At 45.1% G+C, this 20,175-nt stretch overlaps 1 protein-coding gene across 1 annotated transcript; it reads right to left on the bottom strand.

Moving 5' to 3' along the window:
- Window positions 1-160: 160 nt before the first annotated feature.
- Med17 (mediator complex subunit 17) lies at window positions 161-19,926 on the bottom strand. The gene is made up of 12 exons (XM_021206395.1): window positions 19,579-19,926; window positions 17,660-17,826; window positions 15,917-16,136; window positions 14,061-14,197; window positions 13,898-13,982; window positions 12,182-12,334; window positions 11,175-11,305; window positions 10,133-10,317; window positions 7,084-7,221; window positions 5,191-5,308; window positions 3,442-3,601; window positions 161-2,261 (listed from the first exon to the last, which is right to left on the bottom strand). The coding sequence occupies exons 1-12, from the start codon at window positions 19,820-19,822 to the stop codon at window positions 2,050-2,052; spliced, it is 1,950 nt and encodes a 649-aa protein (XP_021062054.1). The 5' UTR covers window positions 19,823-19,926; the 3' UTR covers window positions 161-2,049.
- Between the last annotated feature and the right edge of the window lie 249 nt (window positions 19,927-20,175).

Genomic DNA, 20,175 nt, shown 5'->3' on the forward strand with positions numbered 1-20,175 from the left:
ATTACAGATGATTGTGAGCCACCATGTGGTTGCTGGGAATTGAACTTAGGACTCTGGAAGAGCGTCAGTGCTCTTAACTGCTGAAGAAATGTGACCATGGGCAAATGGCAAGTGAGTGCCACGGAATGACTATAGAACCAACTGTCATCGATGGGGTGGTGTCTTAGGGTTTTATTGCTGTGAAGAGACACCATGACCAGAGCAACTCCTACAAAGCAAAACATTTAATTGGGGCTGGCTCACAGTTTCAGAGGTCGAGTCCATTATCATCATGGCAGATAACATGGCAGCATATAGGCAGACAGCTGGACATGGAAGTTCTACATCTTGGTCGCAAGGCAGCAGGAGAAACTGTACACGAGGTGCATAAGAGCATGAGACCTCAAAGCCCATCCCCACAGTGACTCACTTCCTCCAGCAAGGTCACACCTCTTAATAGTGCCACTCCCTATGGGTCAATGGGGGCCAATCATTCAAAGAACCACAGGTGACCTTCAGGAATATGTCTCAGTTGCAGTTGCCTTGAGTGGTACCAGGGCAATGAAGGCTCATTCCTCCAGCTGTCATGTATCAGAATTGGCTTATTATGCTGTTTCCTGACATCAGACACCTCTAGAATTAACTGAGAAACTACTGTTACCACAACTTCATCAAGTTTCACTCAGAAGAGCGGTGGATTGTCAATATATGTGATTCTGCATGTGACCACCATCTCTGCTGCCAATCCTTAAGGACTGCTGGAGTCATGATTTCTCTTGCCTTTCAAGAATCTCTAATTGCAAAAAATAATGCTTCTTGAAAAGTCAAGATACACAAGTCCCCAGTACAGTGCAAGTTCCCTCTCCCCAGTCTCACTTTTCAGAGCACACAGTCCTTTCTAGACACACATAAACATGTCTATACATTACAGTACACATCCCAGCAATCATATCCCCAACGCCCTTTTCTCTCTGTAACTCTGGAGCTTGAATCTGGGTGCTCGCTCATGAGTGCTAGGCAAGCATCCTCCCGCTGGGCTCCACCTCAGCCCACGGACTCCATTATACACATGACCTGTCTCCTTTTTCCTCATGTGTATAATGAGGCATTACCTGACTTCATGTCTGTCCCTATTAAATTTTACTCTTTCCCCCTTGCAAACATAATCCATAGCATGAATACAATGCTTTTTTTAAACTTTGAAACAAGGTTTTTCCTATGTAGCCCCAGATAGCCTGGAATTCATGCAGATCGGGCTGAACTTGAACTCGATCTCCCGTCTTCACCCCCGTCCTAGGGTTAGAGGTGTGAGTTGTCACACTTGGCACATCTCCTTTATATCTCAATTTGTCAAATTTCAAGTGGAATGCAGTCAGGTCTAGGCAGTGACTACCAACAGGGAAAACAGACTGTACAATGATACGTTTTTTGGTTTCCTCTGCTTTTTGAGGAAGTTCTTAACCTACTCATGAAGACCCAGGTGAGGAAGATGGCTACAAAGGCACTTCCCATCCCAAATGCCCCAAGAGCCCCAAGTACTAGGGGAGACTACTGTTAGTGATCTTGGTGAACTTCAGGGACAGGGCCTGGTGTGTGGTCAGTGAATCTGCTTGTAAGATTTCTTCGGTGATTTTTAAAGAAACAGCAGGGGCAGCTGATTACACAGCTCATATGGGTTATGAGAAATTCACAAAATACTTGGAGATTTTTTAAACATAAAGTTTATGTTAACATTAAAGATGGAATTAAAAAAAAAAGCAAATTCAAGCCCTTAAGTTAGTAATATTTTCAGATTAGCTGTATAAAAAATGTACTATTTTACATCTCCCCATATTGCATACTATAACTGTACATACATTTTTTTCATTCCAAAGTACTCGTCACTTATAAAGTGAGAGAATTCGCAAAGTAAACATGTAACTTTTAAACAGGGCTCCCGTGAAAGACTGGAGCACCAGTGCACATGAGTCTGCGCTCGGTACTTATATGGAAGACATCTCTCCCTTGTGCTTATAGCTGATCTGCAAACATGCAAGTCAGTATTTCTGGAACTTGCTCTGGAGAAAAAAATCACAGCAGACAGGGGCTCAGGGCAGACATAAGCAGCTCCATTTTATAAACGAAGTTTCGGCCTTCCATCTTGTTCCACTGAACCTCTTTGAATGGTCCTCGGAGATGACTCCACTTGCTGTCTTGTAAAACATCGCTCTTCGGAAGGTCTTTGCACTGGTTACGGGGAAACTGAACCATAATCTTGCTGCCACTCTCAGGTCCATTACGAACTATTGAGGAAACCAACATCAATCCATTCACTTTGCAGCTTAGAAAGTTATGGAAAATCTGCCCAATAGCTTAGATGATCTCATAAACAAGCATTTCAAGAGCAGGCCATGAGAGGGCCACACCCCTAACCCTGCACCTGGGAGGTGCAGTCCGCAGGATCAAGGCTGCTTCTGACTACGTAGTAAGATCAAGGGCAGTATTTTAGTTCCAATACTACATTTATTTATTACTTTATGCACATATATGTATCTATGTGTAAACGCGTGTGTGTATGTATGCACATGTGAAAGTCAGAAGACAACTGACAGAAGTTCTATCTGACCACCATGTGGAGCTTGGGATCAAACTCAGGTCATCAGGCTTGGTGGCAAGGGCTTTTTCCTGCTAAAACATCTTGTCAGACCTCCAAATGCTAAAGTTTTGCACATACCCACACTTTAAGATGATCTAAATAGGGCTAGTGAGATGGCTCAGTAGGTAAGAGCACCCGACTACTCTTCCGAAGGTCCGGAGTTCAAATCCCAGCAACCACATGGTGGCTCATAACCATCCATAACAAGATCTGACTCCCTCTTTTGGAGTGTCTGAAGACAGCTACAGTGTACTTACATATAATAAATAAATAAATCTTAAAAAAAAAAAAAAAGATGATCTAAATATTTTCAAGCTATGATTTGCCCTATAAAAATTAGGCCACATGTGCCAGATGTGGTAAGCTATGCACACAAGCCAAACCCTAAGAAGCTGAGACAGGACTGAAGCTGGTGAATACAAAGCGAGTTCAACACTTTGAGCTGCTTGCTGTACAGAACCTGTGTTACATAGTTTGAAGGCAGCTAAACTGCAAATATGACCTGTTCTCACCCAGAAAGGAAATAATAAGCAAAAGAAAGAAGCCCTGGTTTAGATAAAGTTTTAACTGATGCAGGTAAGATTTAAAAAATGGCTTTTTGAACTTTGCAATATTCTTAGTTCTAAGAATAGAACGTTTGCTTACTAGGTTCTCACACACTCTTCCCTCTCTCCCTGCCCCTCCCCGCTTATACACACATATACAAATACACACAACAGCAGTGTAAACATGTTAACTCATTATAGAGATAAATGGCTCCTACGCACATTTAGTTACATTAAAGGAGAATGCTAAGCGTCGCCTCCCATCGGAGCAGTGCAAAGTACCTGAAATGGCATAGTCTCCACTTGGCGAGGCCACTGTGATGGCGGAGGCATTGCCAACGCTCTCTATGGGTCCAAGTCCCACATGATTACTGAAGCTGAGGACCTGCCAGCCCATAACCTTGGCAAGCTGCTGAACCGCATGCACCTGGTGCTGTGACATCTGTGAACGAGAAGATGGGACTGAATCATGGGTACACTTTGGTGAGCTGATGTAACTGTAAGTTTACTGGGGTTCTCAACCTCCGGCCCAGGTTTGAGAAATTCTGTGTGACATGACTACTAGAGAGGAGGGTAGACTCCATCTTCCACTGCAGAAGCTATGGCTGTCTACCCACAGCTTGGTGCACTCGCAGGCTCTAAGCCTGCCCGCTGCAGTTTCCTGTCTGGATCAATGGATGTGGAGTAACATCAGAAGCTGCAGTGCTCCAAGCATCCTCCATTTGCCCTTCACACACAGGCTCACCCTACTCTCTGCTGGGGAGATTCACATCAGCGTACTATGTTCACTGGCTGCGGGTAATGGAACTATCAAAGCTTGGGGCTACCCAGTGCAGCCAGCACAGAAGTAAGGACCACCGTGGGTCAGGGCTTGTCCTCCTGCTCCGTGTTCCTATGAGGCTGGCTAGGTTAGCTGGAGCTTATGACAAAAAACCTGTAGTGTGAAGCCTGTTCTACACTACAACCCTCAAGGCCAGAGGACCTAAATGACTATCACTAAATGACTGCTGGGTCCCACACCCACATGGTCAGCTGACCCCTACTTAGTAAACAGCACCCTGCTTGTTCTTCCTTCTCACCCTGGTGGAATGAACTTTGCCACCAGCAGTAAAGGCAGCAGTGCCAGGGCAGCAATACCACCACTACCTGATTCTCTGGGCCCTGTCCACTTGCAGACCTTGGTCTGCCATTCTCTCTGAGACACTCCAACACATCTGTGTGTACACTTCAGCTAACCAAACCCACTTAGGATGAAACCGAATGGGGCTGAGTCAGCTGTGTCCCTCACAGATGCACCTGATTACCTGGCATCAAAGAGGCAGATCCTCTATGAGAGAACCGCACCTGGAGGAAAGTATTAGCATATTTTTTCTTAATTTCTGTGAATAAAATGTACATTAGCAGAAAACCCCTCCCTTTTCTGCCACAGTTCATCACTTTCCTAGCTAATCCCAACTCTAAGTGGGCAAACTACTGCTCTTCTTGCACTCCAGTGTCACCAAACAAGTCTGCGGAACAGGGACGAGAAGCCAGCACTTTCCAGTGTCCTTTCACAGGAGCAAGCCTTTTCAAAGCCAAAGATTAAAACCCACTTGCTATGGATAATGGCTGTGGGTGTATATAAGATGATGGCTGCTCTAGTGTGTATGTGTCTTCTCCCTGCTTTCCTTCTTCCTGGAGAGGGTCTATACCCCAACACAGTGCAAGTAAAACCAGGACAGATTATAAACCAATGTTACTTCCAGTGTGCACTGGAAGTAAGTGACAGGGCAGGAGGAACATGGTCTCTCCTTCTGTAACCATTACAGCTCCTGCTTGCTCAGACTGCTCCTTAAGCAATATATCAAACTAGGGACTTCAGGCCTGAAGTGTGGCCCGGCCTGTGCTGCACACCTCAAATCCCAGTAACCAGGAGGCAGAAGCAGGAGGACAACTGGGCTAGACAATTCATTCCAGGACAGGCTGAGCTACACTGAGACTTATCTCAAAGACATAAACAGAACGCCAACCAAAGCACAGTGTGCAACCTACCTGAGACAGAAGGAAGTCCTGTAGCTCCTGCTCCTGATGAGACAACGTGATCACCCGCCCATCTCTGTGCACAACACGGACCTGCTCAACACCAATGTTCAACTGTAGCTGGATGGACCTGCAGACACACACTCTAGTTGGTACAATCCCGAGGAACTTTACATCATGTTAACAGCATGCACAAAGATGCAGGAGCTCTGACGACCTAAACCAACGTTTATGTCACAGGTGAGGGCGGTTTCTTAGCATCCACCAAATGAAATCCAAGGCAGACTTCCTTAGATTACACCAAGCACATGTCCCACAGCAGGCTAGTGAGGTGACTGTCTTCCCTTGGAGTTGTCATAGCAGGACATGCACACAGCAGCATCCCCCAACTCCCAAGTGGCAAGATATGTGGGCCTGGTCCTAATTTAAAAATGTAGGTAAGGGCTCTTGCATCCAACAATCCTGAGAACCTGAGTTCAATCCTAGGTACCTGAGTTGTGGAAGGAGAGAACCAGAGAAAACTTCCACACTGTCCTCCATGGTATGCAGGCACATCAACCCCCAGATAAGGAAATAAAGGGAAACACACACGCTCAGTTCCTGTCCATCACATACTTTTACTTCCCACATCTGATCTTATGCTCATTTCCTCACTAAAATTACACACTGAAAATCAGTACTGCATACAGCTTCTTCTCCTCCTCCTTCATAAGGGAGTGACTTTGTATGTCACAGTGCTTTGTTCATGGTGGCCAGTTTGCTCTGACTTAAATAAAGCATCTAAGCATTTGCAGAGCCTGGAGAGGCAGGGCTGGGATCTGAGACCAACAGGTACAGCTGTGCCTTTTTACTGCAGTTTTCAAAGACGGGCTCTTGTTTTGTAAAGCCCAGTCTGGCCTTGACTTCACTGTGCTCCTCCTGCCTCCACCACCCAAGCTCTGGGATTAGTGGTGTCCGAGCATACCCAGCTGTATTATAAAATGCCAGGCAAGCATTCTGAACCATAGACCTTGCCCAAGCATCTGACTAAGAATGCTGGGACAAAACGCCGGGCGGTGGTGGCGTATGCCTGTAATCCCAGCATTTGGGAGGCAGAGGCAGGCAGATTTCTGAGTTCGAGGCCAGCTTGGTCTACAGAATGAGTTCCAAGACAGCCAGGGCTATACAGAGAAACCTTGTCTCGAAAAACCAAAAAAAAAANAAAAAAAAAAAAAAAAAAAAAAAAAAAAAAAAAAAAAAAAAAAAAAGAAAGAAAAAAGAAAAAAACCAAAAAAAAAAGAATGCTGAGACAAGAGCGATGCTGCTTTCCACAGACACACAATGGATTAGAACCAAGGACAGCACCGGGTCAGGAGAGAACTATGGACTCAGACTATGCTCAGCACACTAAGCTGGATACAGGCATGGATGGTCCTCACTCCTGACACAACAGACCTGCACAGCCTCTAGGCAGGAACTGACTCAGGCCTGGCAAGTGAGGTAGCTTCCCGCTCAGTGTGGGGACCCTAGGCATGCTCGTGTGGCCAAGGGTAGCTGTGAATAGAGCCCAACACAAAACTGTAAACACAAGATTTTACGTGGCTTCTAGAAGACTTGTGCATGTATGCCACATATGTGCAGGTGCTTTTGGAGGAGAATCTAAGATTCCCTGGAGCTGGAGTTACAGGCAGCTGTGAGCCACCTGATTTGGTTGCTAGCAAACGGTTCTCTGGAAGAAAACTTTAAACCACTTAGCCATCCCTCAGCCCCTTACCTCTTGTGTTTGCATACACGTTATAGGTGATATAATTTATAGAAACCCATGGCCCACAACAATAAAATAAAACCCGGAGGCTTATAGAATCCCTTGGAGGATACACACAGCTCCTTAGCAAGCTGTCTGAGGGACTTGCTGGGGACACTTACTTGCAGATCTGTTCATAACCCTGAGATGTGATCAAAACTTTTACACTAGACTCATAGGCATCATTGATGTTCGACCAGTGGGCCTGGATCTGGGGGTCCTCGATGCGACTTGCCAAGCTGTCAATGGCTGCAGCAGTTCTTTCAAAGGAAATTTAAAAATCATCATATAAAACGAAAGGGTTAAATTAGGTATTAATTTTACAAAATTTGAAAATTACCTAATTTTGCCTACTTTCTGACCATACCATCATTTGAAAGGTGAAGGTTCTAGAGGTGAGTCGGTTCTGGGAGACCTTGCACACCCACTGCTGTGCCAGTCATAGCTTTATACCACAACACACACTCAAACCACCTCATTTATCTTGTCCTGCTCATGAAAGCGTATCCCACACAGCTAAGGTACTTCCCAGGTAGTAATCTGACATGCGCCCAGACATCAGTGATCTTCAGTAACAAGTGACTTGGAACATACTCACACTGGGATAGATCGTAATTAAGACAAACTAGAGACTTGGGTACAATCCAAACATCACCCATCAAGAAAGTCTGCAATGCTCGATACACATAAGCATCTAAAACCATGCATGTAGTCACGAACTTTATTATCTATTCTCCCTAATGGACCTGTGTGTTTGGCAGGCACTGGCTTTTATTTTTCGGTTGGGTTTACTTATTTTGCTTTGAAGCTGTAATCCCAGCTTGACCTGGAACTAACAGTCTACGTAGCAAGTTCCAGGAGAGCCAGGACTACTAGAAAGACCCTGACTCAAAATACAAAACAATAACAACAACAACCACCCAAAAAACAAAACTTCATGATCCTCAGGTGTGGCAGCACACACACAAAGTGTCTCCTCACTATACATTTTGCACACAAGTCCATTATTTCTATAAATGGGTGTGGGGGGATTTACTACATTTTAAAGCTTTCTATTTCTGAGATTTACTTACTGTTTAAGATCAGTAATGGTTCTAAAGACACTTCTGTGTCCTATACTTCTCACATATTTCTTTTCTTTTTTTTTTTTTTTGGTTTTTCGAGACAGGGTTTCTCTGTATAGCTCTGGCTGTCCTGGAACTCACTTGGTAGACCAGGCTGGCCTCGAACTCAGAAATCCGCCTGCCTCTGCCTCCCAAGTGCTGGGATTAAAGGCCTGCGCCACCAGGCCCGGCTTCACATATTTCAAAGAATTTAACTTTGCAATCAATGAGAACTTTTAAGGTAATAATACATCCCATTAACAGGGGATTATCACTGAAGCCCATAAAGGAAAGCAGAACCTCTCACCAATACAATACTGCAGTATTTCTAAGATACTTCTGCACAAGTGACTTACTGTATCCCATACACCCACAGTGGGGTAGGAAGACCTGGAGGGCTGCGGACACTAAGGGACTTGTAGTAGAAGTCCAAGCTCAAACCCATCTCACACACTAGTTCTCCCTTTCTTCCACTGCATCACAGTACGCTAAAACACCTTCCTAATTTACTTCCCTGAAAGCTGAAGGAGCCAAGTTTCTATTCCTGCGGGGACAGTAAGCCAATATTCTAGCAAGCCATTGTAAAGCTGCCTCTAGGAGACTCTTTCCTGAAAGATCAAACATCAGGTCAGGGGCCTAGCTGGCAGATTACCCCTAGGGAGGCAGGTTTACCTTAAAATATTATGTGCTTTCCCAGAATTTCTTCACCCTGGTATAGTCCCCAGGAGCTGCTACAAAATCTGAGGTTCAGCTGGGGCTACCCTTCTTTTTCAGGCCCAACCCAGGAGATGTAATGATTTCTTTTTCTTCTGCCTCCCTCTCCCTCTCCCCATCCATGGTGCTGGCAAGAGCCTGGGTGTGCTTTTAGCTTCCTAACAAGCATTCCGGGCTTCTTAGCTCTTTTGCTAAAGCCCTGACCTCTCACCGCCTAAACTCAAGCTAAATAGCTGTGTTCCCTCTTTTTTCTCTCTCTCCTTCTTTCTTCCAGGAAGTGGGAGACTCATAGTTTGCCTGCCCTGGGTTTTCCCTTTTAAACTCTACTAAACTGTTTAGAGGGGACCCTGATTTCTATATACCACACTAGATGGCTCTGCTGGGACCCCTCAAGATTTCTGGTATTTAATATCTCATAATATTTTAATATTTTAACTTTCATGCTGTTTAATATTTTTAATTATTTATTTACTTATTTATTCTATGTGCACTGGTGTTTTGCCTGCATGTATGTCTGTGTAAGGGCATCAGATTCTCTGGAACTGGAGTTACAGGATAGTTGTGGACTGTCGTGTTGGATACTGGGAATTGAACCCAGGTCCTCTGAAGAGCAACCAGTGTTCTTATTCACTGAGCCATCTCTCCAGTCCTCCTGCCATTTACTATTTTAATCAGCAGAGAAAATGCACCTAGCCTGGCACCTCTAGACAGCATCAGCATGACAAGTGGTAAGAAGCCACTGAGAACAAGATATCCACGAGCAGTGTCTACCTGCTAAATGACGGCGCTACAGAACCTTCATGGCCAGATCACCAAGTAGAAACACACCTCCTCACCAGTGTCTGGATTGAGAGGACAGATGCTAGCACAGCAAGATGCACTGCCATCATCATGCCAGCCACTCTTCAAGGCCAGGGCTACTCAAAATAAACCAAAGACTCATACTTATGGGCTAACACAGCCTTAGGCTGTTAGCTTTAGCTGAGCAAACTAATTAGATTATCTAAGCCTCAACCAGATCATCAGTAAGAAAGAAAATAAAGGCTTTAATGTTATTGGGGGAGGGGGCGATGGGCTGCCAAACAAAACAGAAAACACAGAGGAGAAACATCATCTTCCTGGCTATACTGGTTCTTGGCAGTGTTAAAAACAGAGCACTTCAGCTATACAGCAGGATCTGCACCCGCCAGCACCCTCACACCCACTCCCCACACGCCTCAACTGGACAAGACCCAGTCTGTCACTGAAATTTTTCTCTTAGCCACCTTCTGCTAACATGTACCCAAAATTAACATAAAGAGGACAGAAAAAGGATTCAGTTTTACAGAAACACAGTAGCTTTCTTCATCCTTACCTGCTCCTTAGAAAAATATGCTTTGCCTGTTTAATTATTTTTTCTAGGAGTCCTTCTGTGGACTGTATTGAATTAATTTCATTTTTATCAAAAGCTTGAGGACCTGAGAGTCTCATCCTCTTGTGGCCAAAGGGAGCACTCGCTGGGTGTGGCATCACAATGGAACTCAAGGTCTGTTTATGAAACTGACAAAAAAAAAGAAAAAAAAGAAGAAAACCAAAGAAACCACTTTTAATAACCAACATCCATGAAATAAACATGACAAAAATGTTTAATCAAAGCTTGGTTCAAATTACTTTTGGAAATAATGAAGGTAATAAGAGTAATCGTGCCAGATGCAACAGCAGTGCCTTTAGTCTTAGCACTCAGGAGGCAAACCCCAGCCTGCCCTACATAGGTGTTGTTGGTCGGCCAGGGATACACAGTGAGACCCTGTCTCCAGATCGGCACCACAACCACCTTGATGCAGAGATAAATGCCCTGAGTGACCCTGTGTGTGAGTCAAGTCTATAAAGAGGTGGGCTCCTTTCAACTACAATTTGTATTTTGAAAGATTAAATTATAAAGCATTCTTCATTAAGTCTCATCTCCTCTCATGGTCAGATAGTTTCATCAACTGTCCTAGACTGCCTGGCAGAAGCCCAAGAAACATGTAACAGTGGGATTGTGTAACAGTGGGACTGAACTGAGAGCCTCCCCATGCTAAGCAAGTGTTCAACCCTGAGGGAACTCCTCAGGCCACAAAACCTAAAACACTGGCTTTTATACCATTACAATCAACTGATTCCATCTTGGGAATTGGGGGCTAGGAGAGGGGTGATGGGAGGCTGGAATATATACTTCTATGGAGTCTCAATAGAAGAGACTACATTCCTAGTGCTACAAGATACTCTGGGAACAAAGACTACTGATTATGTCTGGCACACAGCAGGCTCTTTCAAACCAGGCAGGGGTCACCACTGGTGCACACTGCTGAGCCTCAGTGGAAGGCCTGCTCACTGTCCGGCTGCGCTCACACTGCAGAGCCTCACTGGGTTGGTACCTCTCTGATCAGCAGGTGCAAGTTGTGCTCCAGGACATAGAGGTGGTCCTCTTGCCCAGGCTTCTCAGTGGCACACTTCTGCGACTTCTTATCATCTGAGGAGTGGCACAGAGAAATGGACAACTGCAAACCTGTGTAGAGAGGCAGGAAAGGTGCAGGTAAGGCAAGAACTGGACCCCAAGACCATCCTCACGAGGGACAACCACAGTGCATTCTCAAGAATCTGAAGTGGATCATCAGGCCTCATGTGAGCACCTCTACTCGAATGACCTCCTTTACTTAACATGATCAATTCTCACAGGCTTGGACAACGGTAATATTCCACAGACTATACTGTGGCTCTGATCCTGAGCTGTAACTGAAGAAGACTGGGGACAACGCTCAATGCTTGGTTTTACAAACACAGAATCTTAAAAACAAGCTTTTCTAGTTATATACGAACAAGAAGTTAGGACCTAGTTTTGCCGGGCTCTCTTCTCTGCTCCTAAAAGCACAGGCAGAGCTGTTCATGTCTAACCCTAAACAGCAAGTATACAGCCACTGACAACCGATTGCTAGGTTAAGCTTGATGGCTTCTGAACAAAAAGTTCATTTCTACAAATTAGGAACATCTATTTTCTTTTTTTAAAGTTGGTACCTCATTTAGAAAAGGCAAGTATCCTTGAAAGAAACGCCACTGTCAAGCACTGCTGCTGTCTGAAGCCACAGCAGCACACTTTAACCTGCGCCATGAAAGCCCAAGGCGCCACCCTCAGCTCACAGACGAGTGGGCAGCAGCACCGGCTTTAGCTTCACTGGCTGCCAGGATACCCAGCATAGCCTGAGTCCCTGAGGCCATTCCTCCAGCACACCCACACCATGAAGTCCCACAGCCAGAGTCCCTGAGGCCATTCCTCCAGCACACCCACACCATGAAGTCCCACAGCCCGAGTCCCTGAGGCCATTCCTCCAGCACACCCGAACCATGCAGTCCCACTCGCAGGCTGCAGCAGGCTGCCTGCTCTTACTTGGAAAGGGCTGAGAGATGATCTGGTTTTTCACCACAATGTGAGGGATCTGAGACTTAATCTGAACGGCTTCCCGGGAGAGCTGTGCGAAAATTTCCTTACAAAGAAGAACATTTTGTGCTGCTTCTAATTTTGTCTGCCAGTGTGGGGAACCTGAAAGACAGAAGGCATGCGTATAAAGCTGTGTCCAGCCAGACCATGTGTACAGCCGCACAGACCGTGACCTCACATCATCATCACAGCTTCAGAGAGTACTGCTATAACCTCTGCTCAAACACAAAGTCTCTTTGGCCATTTTCCCCAGTCTCTCTTACCTTTCCCCTTTCCTACTCAAACTCTTCTTCCAAACCCTCCTTCCTGCGTGCGTGCGTGCGTGCGTGCATGAGTGCGTGTGTCAGAGCTTGTGGCTGCTCATTTGAGCATGAGGTCATTTATAGAATATCGGCAGCTCATCAGTGGCTGCACTGAACATGATAAGCACTGGGAGATCCAGGAAAAGTTAAACATGTAGCTTCCATCTCCAGAGGAAGGGACGGCTAGGAAAGGATGCATTTTACAACCTGGTGATCCTTTGCCACCTACAGAGGCAGGCTCCACCCATGCGCTCTAGAATTTGTTTATCCCAGACCCTTTCCCCCTAAATCTTGAACACTGCTCTTAAGTCCATTAAACATTGAACATATCCTTATTAGCTGTCACTTGTGCTTTACAATAGTCTAAAAGCAACTTCTGTGTTATCTTAGGCCCAGGCAAATCCTGACACCTATAGGCATTATGTTCACCCCAGTCAAGCTCCCTAGACCCTAAATCTTGGGCACTGTTTCTGAATCAACAGTACCCATCTTTATAGAAGAAGCCATATGTACTTTGTAAAGAATTTCAATGTAAACATGGCTTAAGCTCTGTTGTACATATGACACTGAGTTAATTATCATCAGAAAGCTTTTTTTCCAAAAGTGTGCTGTACTTAAATATGGTTAAAATAAATTGCCTGGTATCAGACTCTAGAAGTCTGAACCAGCGATGTCAAGCTGAACAGAGTTTCAGTCTTACCTCACTTCTATAATTTCAATGCTGGCTGTAATGCCTGCAAGGACTCCTGTCTGCATCACCTTGCCTAGAAATCATTACCAGCCTGCAGTCCCTCAGTAAGGGTGAGGCCTCATGAGCCCCTCAACCACCCCTAATGGAATGATGGGGCCCAGTCTAGTGCAGCCAGAGCTCATGAGTGCACGGCGTGCGGTGCCCAGAAGACAGAGCTTCAGAGCACCCCCCCCCCCTTCTTGGGGTCTTCAATCCCATGATATCCCGAGCCTTGGAGGGCTTGAACATCTCCTTCTACACAGAGACACCTAGTATACTCCAACCTACAAAACTATATAGCTATTCACTAGTGCCTTATTTTTAATAAGACATTTCCAGAAGCAAGAATGGCCTTTCATGCCTGTAATTCCAGCATGCTGAGGCAGAAGGATTATGAGTTTAAAGTCAAAGATTGTCTCAAAAATCCAAACAGTGATGGCAGCTCTTTGAGAAACCCCAGCTCTGGGGTATATTCTTTCTGAGCATCCTCCTTCTCTTAGCCCTCACTGCTAAGACATCTCCAATAACCACCAACTTCCTGTTGTCTTCCCATCGAAGGTCTCTTTCCTCACTCTTTACCTTTGGCTTACTGAGTATGTGAGTATAGAATGGAGTGTAGACACCATGACATACCTGGCTTGGATTTGGGCAAAGGTCTCTTAAAAAGGTTAACCGTGCCAAGATCACCAATGTCTGGAGCCTGTTTCTGAATAGAAACCTAGACAACATGAAAAACGTTAGCCAAGTAGCTTCAGGGTAATTGACAAGAAATAACTTAAAAAACTCTAATCAGTACCTTGATATATGCAGACCCCTCTAACTCACTAGGGATCTGGACATCTAGAGGACAGTAATCTTCTGGTATCTTCTTATCCAAGTCAATGTCTGTATTCTTTATCACTTCAAAGGTACCATGATGAGGGAAGAGAGAACCTAATTGGGTATTAAAGAGTAAAATAACTAACAGGACAAATTAATTTAACACAAATTATCAAATATAACACGTTATCCCCACACCACTAAAGCATGAATTCTTTCCACTGGAAATGTGCATGCTAAGAGAGAGGCACAAGGAGGGAGGGTCAAGAGTTCAAAGCCAACTTGGCCTACATGTGACCCTATCTTGAAAATCCCCTGACAGAACAGTCTTACTGTAGTAGCTACATTTAAGATAAAGTTCAAAGGCAGCATATTTAAGGTTTGGAATCCAGTGGGAGATGGCCAAACAGTACTGTTCGGTGAGCCAAACAAGAAAAGGAAGTAGAAGAGAGGTAAAAGACAGGTGAATCTACAGTTTGAGACCACCCTGGTCTACATAGGGAATTCCAAGTCAAGGAGAGCTAGAAATAAAACCAAGGGTTGGCGAGATGGCTCAGCGGGTAAGAGCACTGTCTGCTCTTCCTAAGGTCCTGAGTTCAAATCCCAGCAACCACATGGTGGCTCACAACCACCTGTAATGAGATCTGATGCCCTCTGGTATGTCTGAAGTCTGCTACAGTGTCCTTACATGTAATAATAAATAAATCTTTTTAAAAAAAAAAAAGTGGGCCCACGAGAGGAAAACGTTTAAAAAAATAAAATAAAATAATAAATAAATAAATAAATAAATAAATAAATACAACCAAACAGCATAACATTTTGTGAGCACGGTGATACACACCTGCACCTGTCTCAAAGGCATCACTCTGACCTGTCCTCTACAGACCACATACTATTTATTCTCTTGGAGTTTTGATAAAATGAATTTGGCATCAGAAAGACAAACCAGCAGTGCTCACAGTACTATTTTCAGCCAGCTCCTCTACTTTGATGTGCAGCACCTCTATGCAGGTCAGAAATCTAAGAAGTGGATGGTTAAGTGCAATGCCTGTCTAACAAAACACATTCAGGATCTTCTTGCAATTAACGAGTGGTGGTGCATGACTTTAATCCCAGCACTTGGGAGGCAGAGGCTGAGGTGGAGGCGGAGGCGGAGGCAGAGGCAGGTAGATTTCTGAGTTCGAGGTCAGCCTGGTCTACAAAGTGAGTTCCAGGACAGCCAGGGCTATACAGAGAAACCCTGTCTTGAAAAAAAAAAAAAAAAAAAAGAGTGCAACTCTCAAGGGATCAATCCAAAGAGCAATTAAGTACTTGTCCATAATTATCTGGAGGAAAGAAGTTACAATGTCTAAAACCAGAAAGCACCAATTTATCTTGTAGTGGGACTTATATCAGTGCTGGGACACTGATCCCAAATTGTGTTTTAGTAACAGCCTGACTTTGGTACAAGGAATTTTCGACATCTCTATTACTGTTCTCAAGCATCCCAGCAGGACTGCTCGGCCATCTCCCACTGTACTCCAAACCTTAAACATGCTGCCTTTCAACTTTCTCTTCAATGTAGCTACTACACTACAGTAAGACTGGTCTGTCAGGGGATTTTCAAGATAGGGTCTCATGTAGGCAAAGTTGGCCTTGAACTCTTGACCCTTCCACACCTCAGCCTCCAAGAGGTAGGACTCCAGGCATGTGATACCAAGCTCTGCCAAGAATGGTTTTGGCTTACGGGTAAAGACATTTAATACCATTGTCCAACAGGGAGCTGAGAAATGGTCCTGGCAGGAGGCTAGGACAGCACACAAAGCAGCCCCTGGGGCAGATATCCATCTGTACCTGCACTTCTGTAGCTCAGGTCACCCAGGATCTTGTCGCCCACCTTCCTCAGCTTCCAGTGCTGCCGCAGTCTCAGGAGCTCAGAATTGAAGTCTCGCTGGAGCTTGTTTTCCTGGTTCTCAGCCACTGACTTGGTCAGCCTTTCTGCCCCCTTCAGTAGGATTTGAGCTGCTCCAGCAAGGGACTTCTTCTTGGAGATCAGCTGCAATGTCTGTGGACTCTACCAAAAATAACGTGGCAATGTTTTCTATCAAAAATGAGTTCCAAAGTATTTTAGACACATTTAAAACTACATATTTTTTCAAGCAGGAAATGTTTTATTTAGAAAAAAAGTTGTGATTAAACACACACACACACACACACACACACACACGAAGGAAGAGGGATGACAGTTGGCAAAGGGCTTACCATGCAAGCATGAGACCTGCTGAGTTCCATCCCCAGCACCCACATTCAAAGCCCAGTGCAGCAATATGCGCCTGGCATCCCAGCCCCAGGGAAGGACAACTCGGAAGGCTTGCTCGCCAGTCAATCTGGTCAACTAGTGAACTTTACCTTCAGAAAGAGAAACTGACTCAAAACTATAACAATTCAGAGAGAACTAATAAAGCTACCTAAGGTTACCTCTGACCTCTACATCCTTCCACGCGTGCGCGCAAACACACACAAATACATACACAAAAACATGGTGAATAAATGTAGAAGAAAAATGAGCAGGTGGTGAAGTAAAATACCAGACTTTGAAAAAATTTCCCTTGCAAAAAATTTTTTTAAACAACAAAGTAACCTGTTTCTTGGCAAGCTTATAAAAATCACCTTAAGCCAAATCACCATAGTGGCCCAGAAACTAGAGCTCAGCAATCCACCACCTGGGGCAAACTAGGCCTGGGCCCTGTCCTTACCACCCAGCTCCTCCCCGGGCATGCCTTCCTGTGACACCCATACTTCACATTAAATTCCAAACCCCTGCTTAGATGCAACCTATGCATAGAAACTAGCATCTACATGGCACCACTCAACACTAAGCTTAGCACTGACGTAAGACCAAGTAGGTACCTCACTGTGACTGGTGTCAGTCTGCAGCATCGCATTAACTACGCTCACTGAGGGAAACAGTTGAGAAGTGACGCAGACTGTGTGTACAACCACCAGTTTTGTGTTTTATTGAGTAGCTACACTCTCAAATGACAAGTCTTAACAAGTGCAAGTTTTCTGACAGGAGAGTGTGTCCAAAAACAAAGCAAAAGATTTTGCACGAGTTAAGTTTCACAAAAAGGCCCCAGCCGTCTCCAGCCGTATTACTGTGAATTCCCACCACCCCACCTGACCTCACGGAGTAGCTGAGGTACTAACTGGTCAGGCCTGGTTAGTACCTGGATGGAGAGAAGCCACACTCATTCTATATCTACATAAGAAGCCCAACTCAAAGATAATCCTCATCTGTGAGGTGCTCTTTCCTAATACTAATGATACTTTATTATGTGTACATGTGTGAACAAATGAAGAGGTCAGAGGGGTGTCAGATCTAGAGCTGGAGTCACAGGCAGGTTTAAGCTGCCTGATGTGGATACTACGAATCCAACTCAGGTCATCTGCAACAACAGTGTGTGTTCTTAATCATTGAGCCACTGCTCTAGCTTGTGGATTTAAATTTTCAACAAAGTAAAAGGGAGCAAGATGCACACAACCAAATACTGGTCCTGGGACTTAAAGAAAAGATGCTCAGTTAAAGGGCACATGTACCTGTTTGGGAGGAAGCGCATCCTGAGAGACAGGGTCCAGAGTCATGAACTTTTTGTCCCTGACAATACTGAGGACATCATAGAGAACACACATCTCTGTAAGGGCACTTCGCAAATTGTTCCTCACAGAGTCCCAAGGCCACAGAGAAGGTTGGAATTTTACCAACCCTGAAAAACAGAAAAGAAAACCAGAAACACATATGTACTGGTTACATTGAATACAAGACAGAAGTAGGCGAAATTAGTTCTCTCCCAAACTGCCTCTCCTTCACCTCCTTCTCATTCCCTGTCTTGAACTGTTAATACTTAATACTCCTTTTATGGTAAATTAAATGCCAATCTAATTTCCACAGGCCAAAGCTGTCATTATATCTTAAGTAGGCACGCGAATCTTTTTAAACCTAGGGCTTCATTCATCCCAGATAAGCACTAAACTATATCCCCAGCCCCATGAAAGCCTTTACAATAACCTGTTTCCTTCCAACATTTAGAACTTGAACAACTGAATTCCTGAACTGTAAAACAAGAGGCAAAGCCCCCCAAATGGCCTACAACACCAGCATTACTATTGGCTACATGAATATACCTTTCTTTTAATCAAATTTTTTTTTTTTTGGTTTTTTCGAGGCAGGGTTTCTCTGTACAGCCCTGGCTGTCCTGGAATTCACTTTGTAGACCAGGCTGGCCTCGAACTCAGAAATCCACCTGCCTCTGCCTCCCGAGTGCTGGGATTAAAGGCGAGCGCCACCACGCCCGGCTTAATCAATTTTTAATACATGCTCACTCTACAGAGTTCGTGATGAAGGATCAGGGAGTGAAGGTCAAAAGTTTTCTTTTAATCTCAGGCCTGACTCTCCTCCCTCTGAGACATAACCATTGTTAACAGTTGGGGTGAACCCTTCCAAAGCTTTTCCCGATAATTTAACACATACTTTCACTTGCCTGTTCCTTCAGTTGCTGTGTCCTAGAGCTGTCCTAGATGCTGGCATACAGGATCTACTCATTCTTTCACACACCGCAAGATATTTGGAAGCCAGGAGGCATGCCATTTAAGCCTGTCCCTTCCTAATGACATCAGAACTGAATCTTAATATACACTTGTGCTCTATCGTTCTCTCTGTGGGTGGGGGATTTCACGAATCGAATGTGATACACATTTAGAATTTTGCATGTAAAACTACTGAGCTGACCTGCCTTTCCAACACTGGATAATAACAATGTTGGGTTTGTTTACGTTTTTTTTTAAAGATTTATTTATTTATTTAATGGACCTAAGTACACTGTTGCTGTCTTCAGACACACCAGAAAGAAAAGGGCATTGGATCCCATTACAGATGGTTGTGAGCCACCATGTGGTTGCTGGAAATTGAACTCAGGACCTCTGGAAGAGCAGTCAATAATCTTAACTGCTGGGCCATCTCTCCAGTCCCCAATGTTTTAACTTTCTGTCAAATTTATGAAAACTACATTTAAATTTTTCTTTATTTATTGAGATGGTGTCTATTTTTCATAAATGTGACTGCCTCTGCCTGGCGAATTACCACACTAGACATGAACATCCCCACTTAAACCGATTCTGTCACATCACTAAATCAAAAACTGTGGTTTCAAATTCTGTTTCTTTGATAATGAAGAGGATCCAAAGTCCAGTCTGGTTGCTTCTCCAAATTCCCCCCTTTCAGTTTTGTTTTCTTGTAATTCATTCACCTCAAAGTTTCAGTGGTCATTTTAAGTATCACCTGTTTCCACCTAAAATCATCCCCAAAAGCTATCAGCTGTTCTTTATATTTTAAAAAAGGCGAACGCCTCTTCTCCCAGCCTGCCAGGCTGTACAGGACCCCGAACCCCTACTAGGTCGGCTTTCCCACTGCTGTCAAGGCCACCCACCACAAAACACACGTTACCCTAGGGGAGCCTCACCCTCGTCGTCGTCCTGGTCGGCGCCCGCGCCCCCCCAGTCCGGCGCATCGCCGTCCGGCCCCGCCGCCTCCTCCTCCTCGGAGCCGGAGCCCTGGCTGAAGTCGATGCGCTGCGCCAGGCGCGCCAGGTTCTGCGACATAGACAGCGGCTGCAGGTACGTCTCGGTGCCATCGAGGCCCACCTCCTGCACCTGCTTCTCGCAGGCCGACTCGATGCTGATGCGCACGGCTCGCACGCCCGACATGCTGGCGGCGGCCCGCGGGCGACTCCACGGAGACTCGGAGCCGAGCGCGGACACGGAAGGCTGGACCAGGCTTCCCGCAAGCCCGACGCGGCCGCCGGGAGGAAGCCAACCAGCCACCGCTGCCCCACAATCCCCCGCGCAGCGTCTCGCGGAACACTATGAGCAGGCGCGGAGGGCCAGCTGCCCGGACACTTCCTGTGGGTTGCACGCGAGAGCCGGGAACTTCCGGCTGTTCAGTTGGTTGCTTAGTGTTTGAATTAGCTTATTTCTTTCTCTTTCTTTTTCTTTCTTTCTTTTTTTTTTTTTTTTTAAAGATTTATTTATTATATGTAAGTACACTGTAGCTGTCTTCA

This window comes from Mus pahari, chromosome 10 (assembly GCF_900095145.1).
Source record: "Mus pahari chromosome 10, PAHARI_EIJ_v1.1, whole genome shotgun sequence".
NCBI classification, from domain to species: Eukaryota; Metazoa; Chordata; class Mammalia; order Rodentia; family Muridae; genus Mus; species Mus pahari.

Excerpts from the sequence above, each read along its gene's own strand:
- Med17 (XM_021206395.1), bottom strand. The coding sequence starts at position 19,822 with ATGTCGGGCGTGCGAGCCGTGCGCATCAGCATCGAGTCGGCCTGCGAG. Across the intron at positions 10,318-11,174 it reads TGCACCTGCTGATCAGAGAG|TTTCATAAACAGACCTTGAG; the intron begins GTACCAACCCAG and ends TTTTTTTGTCAG. Across the intron at positions 3,602-5,190 it reads AGGACTTCCTTCTGTCTCAG|ATGTCACAGCACCAGGTGCA; the intron begins GTAGGTTGCACA and ends TCTCGTTCACAG.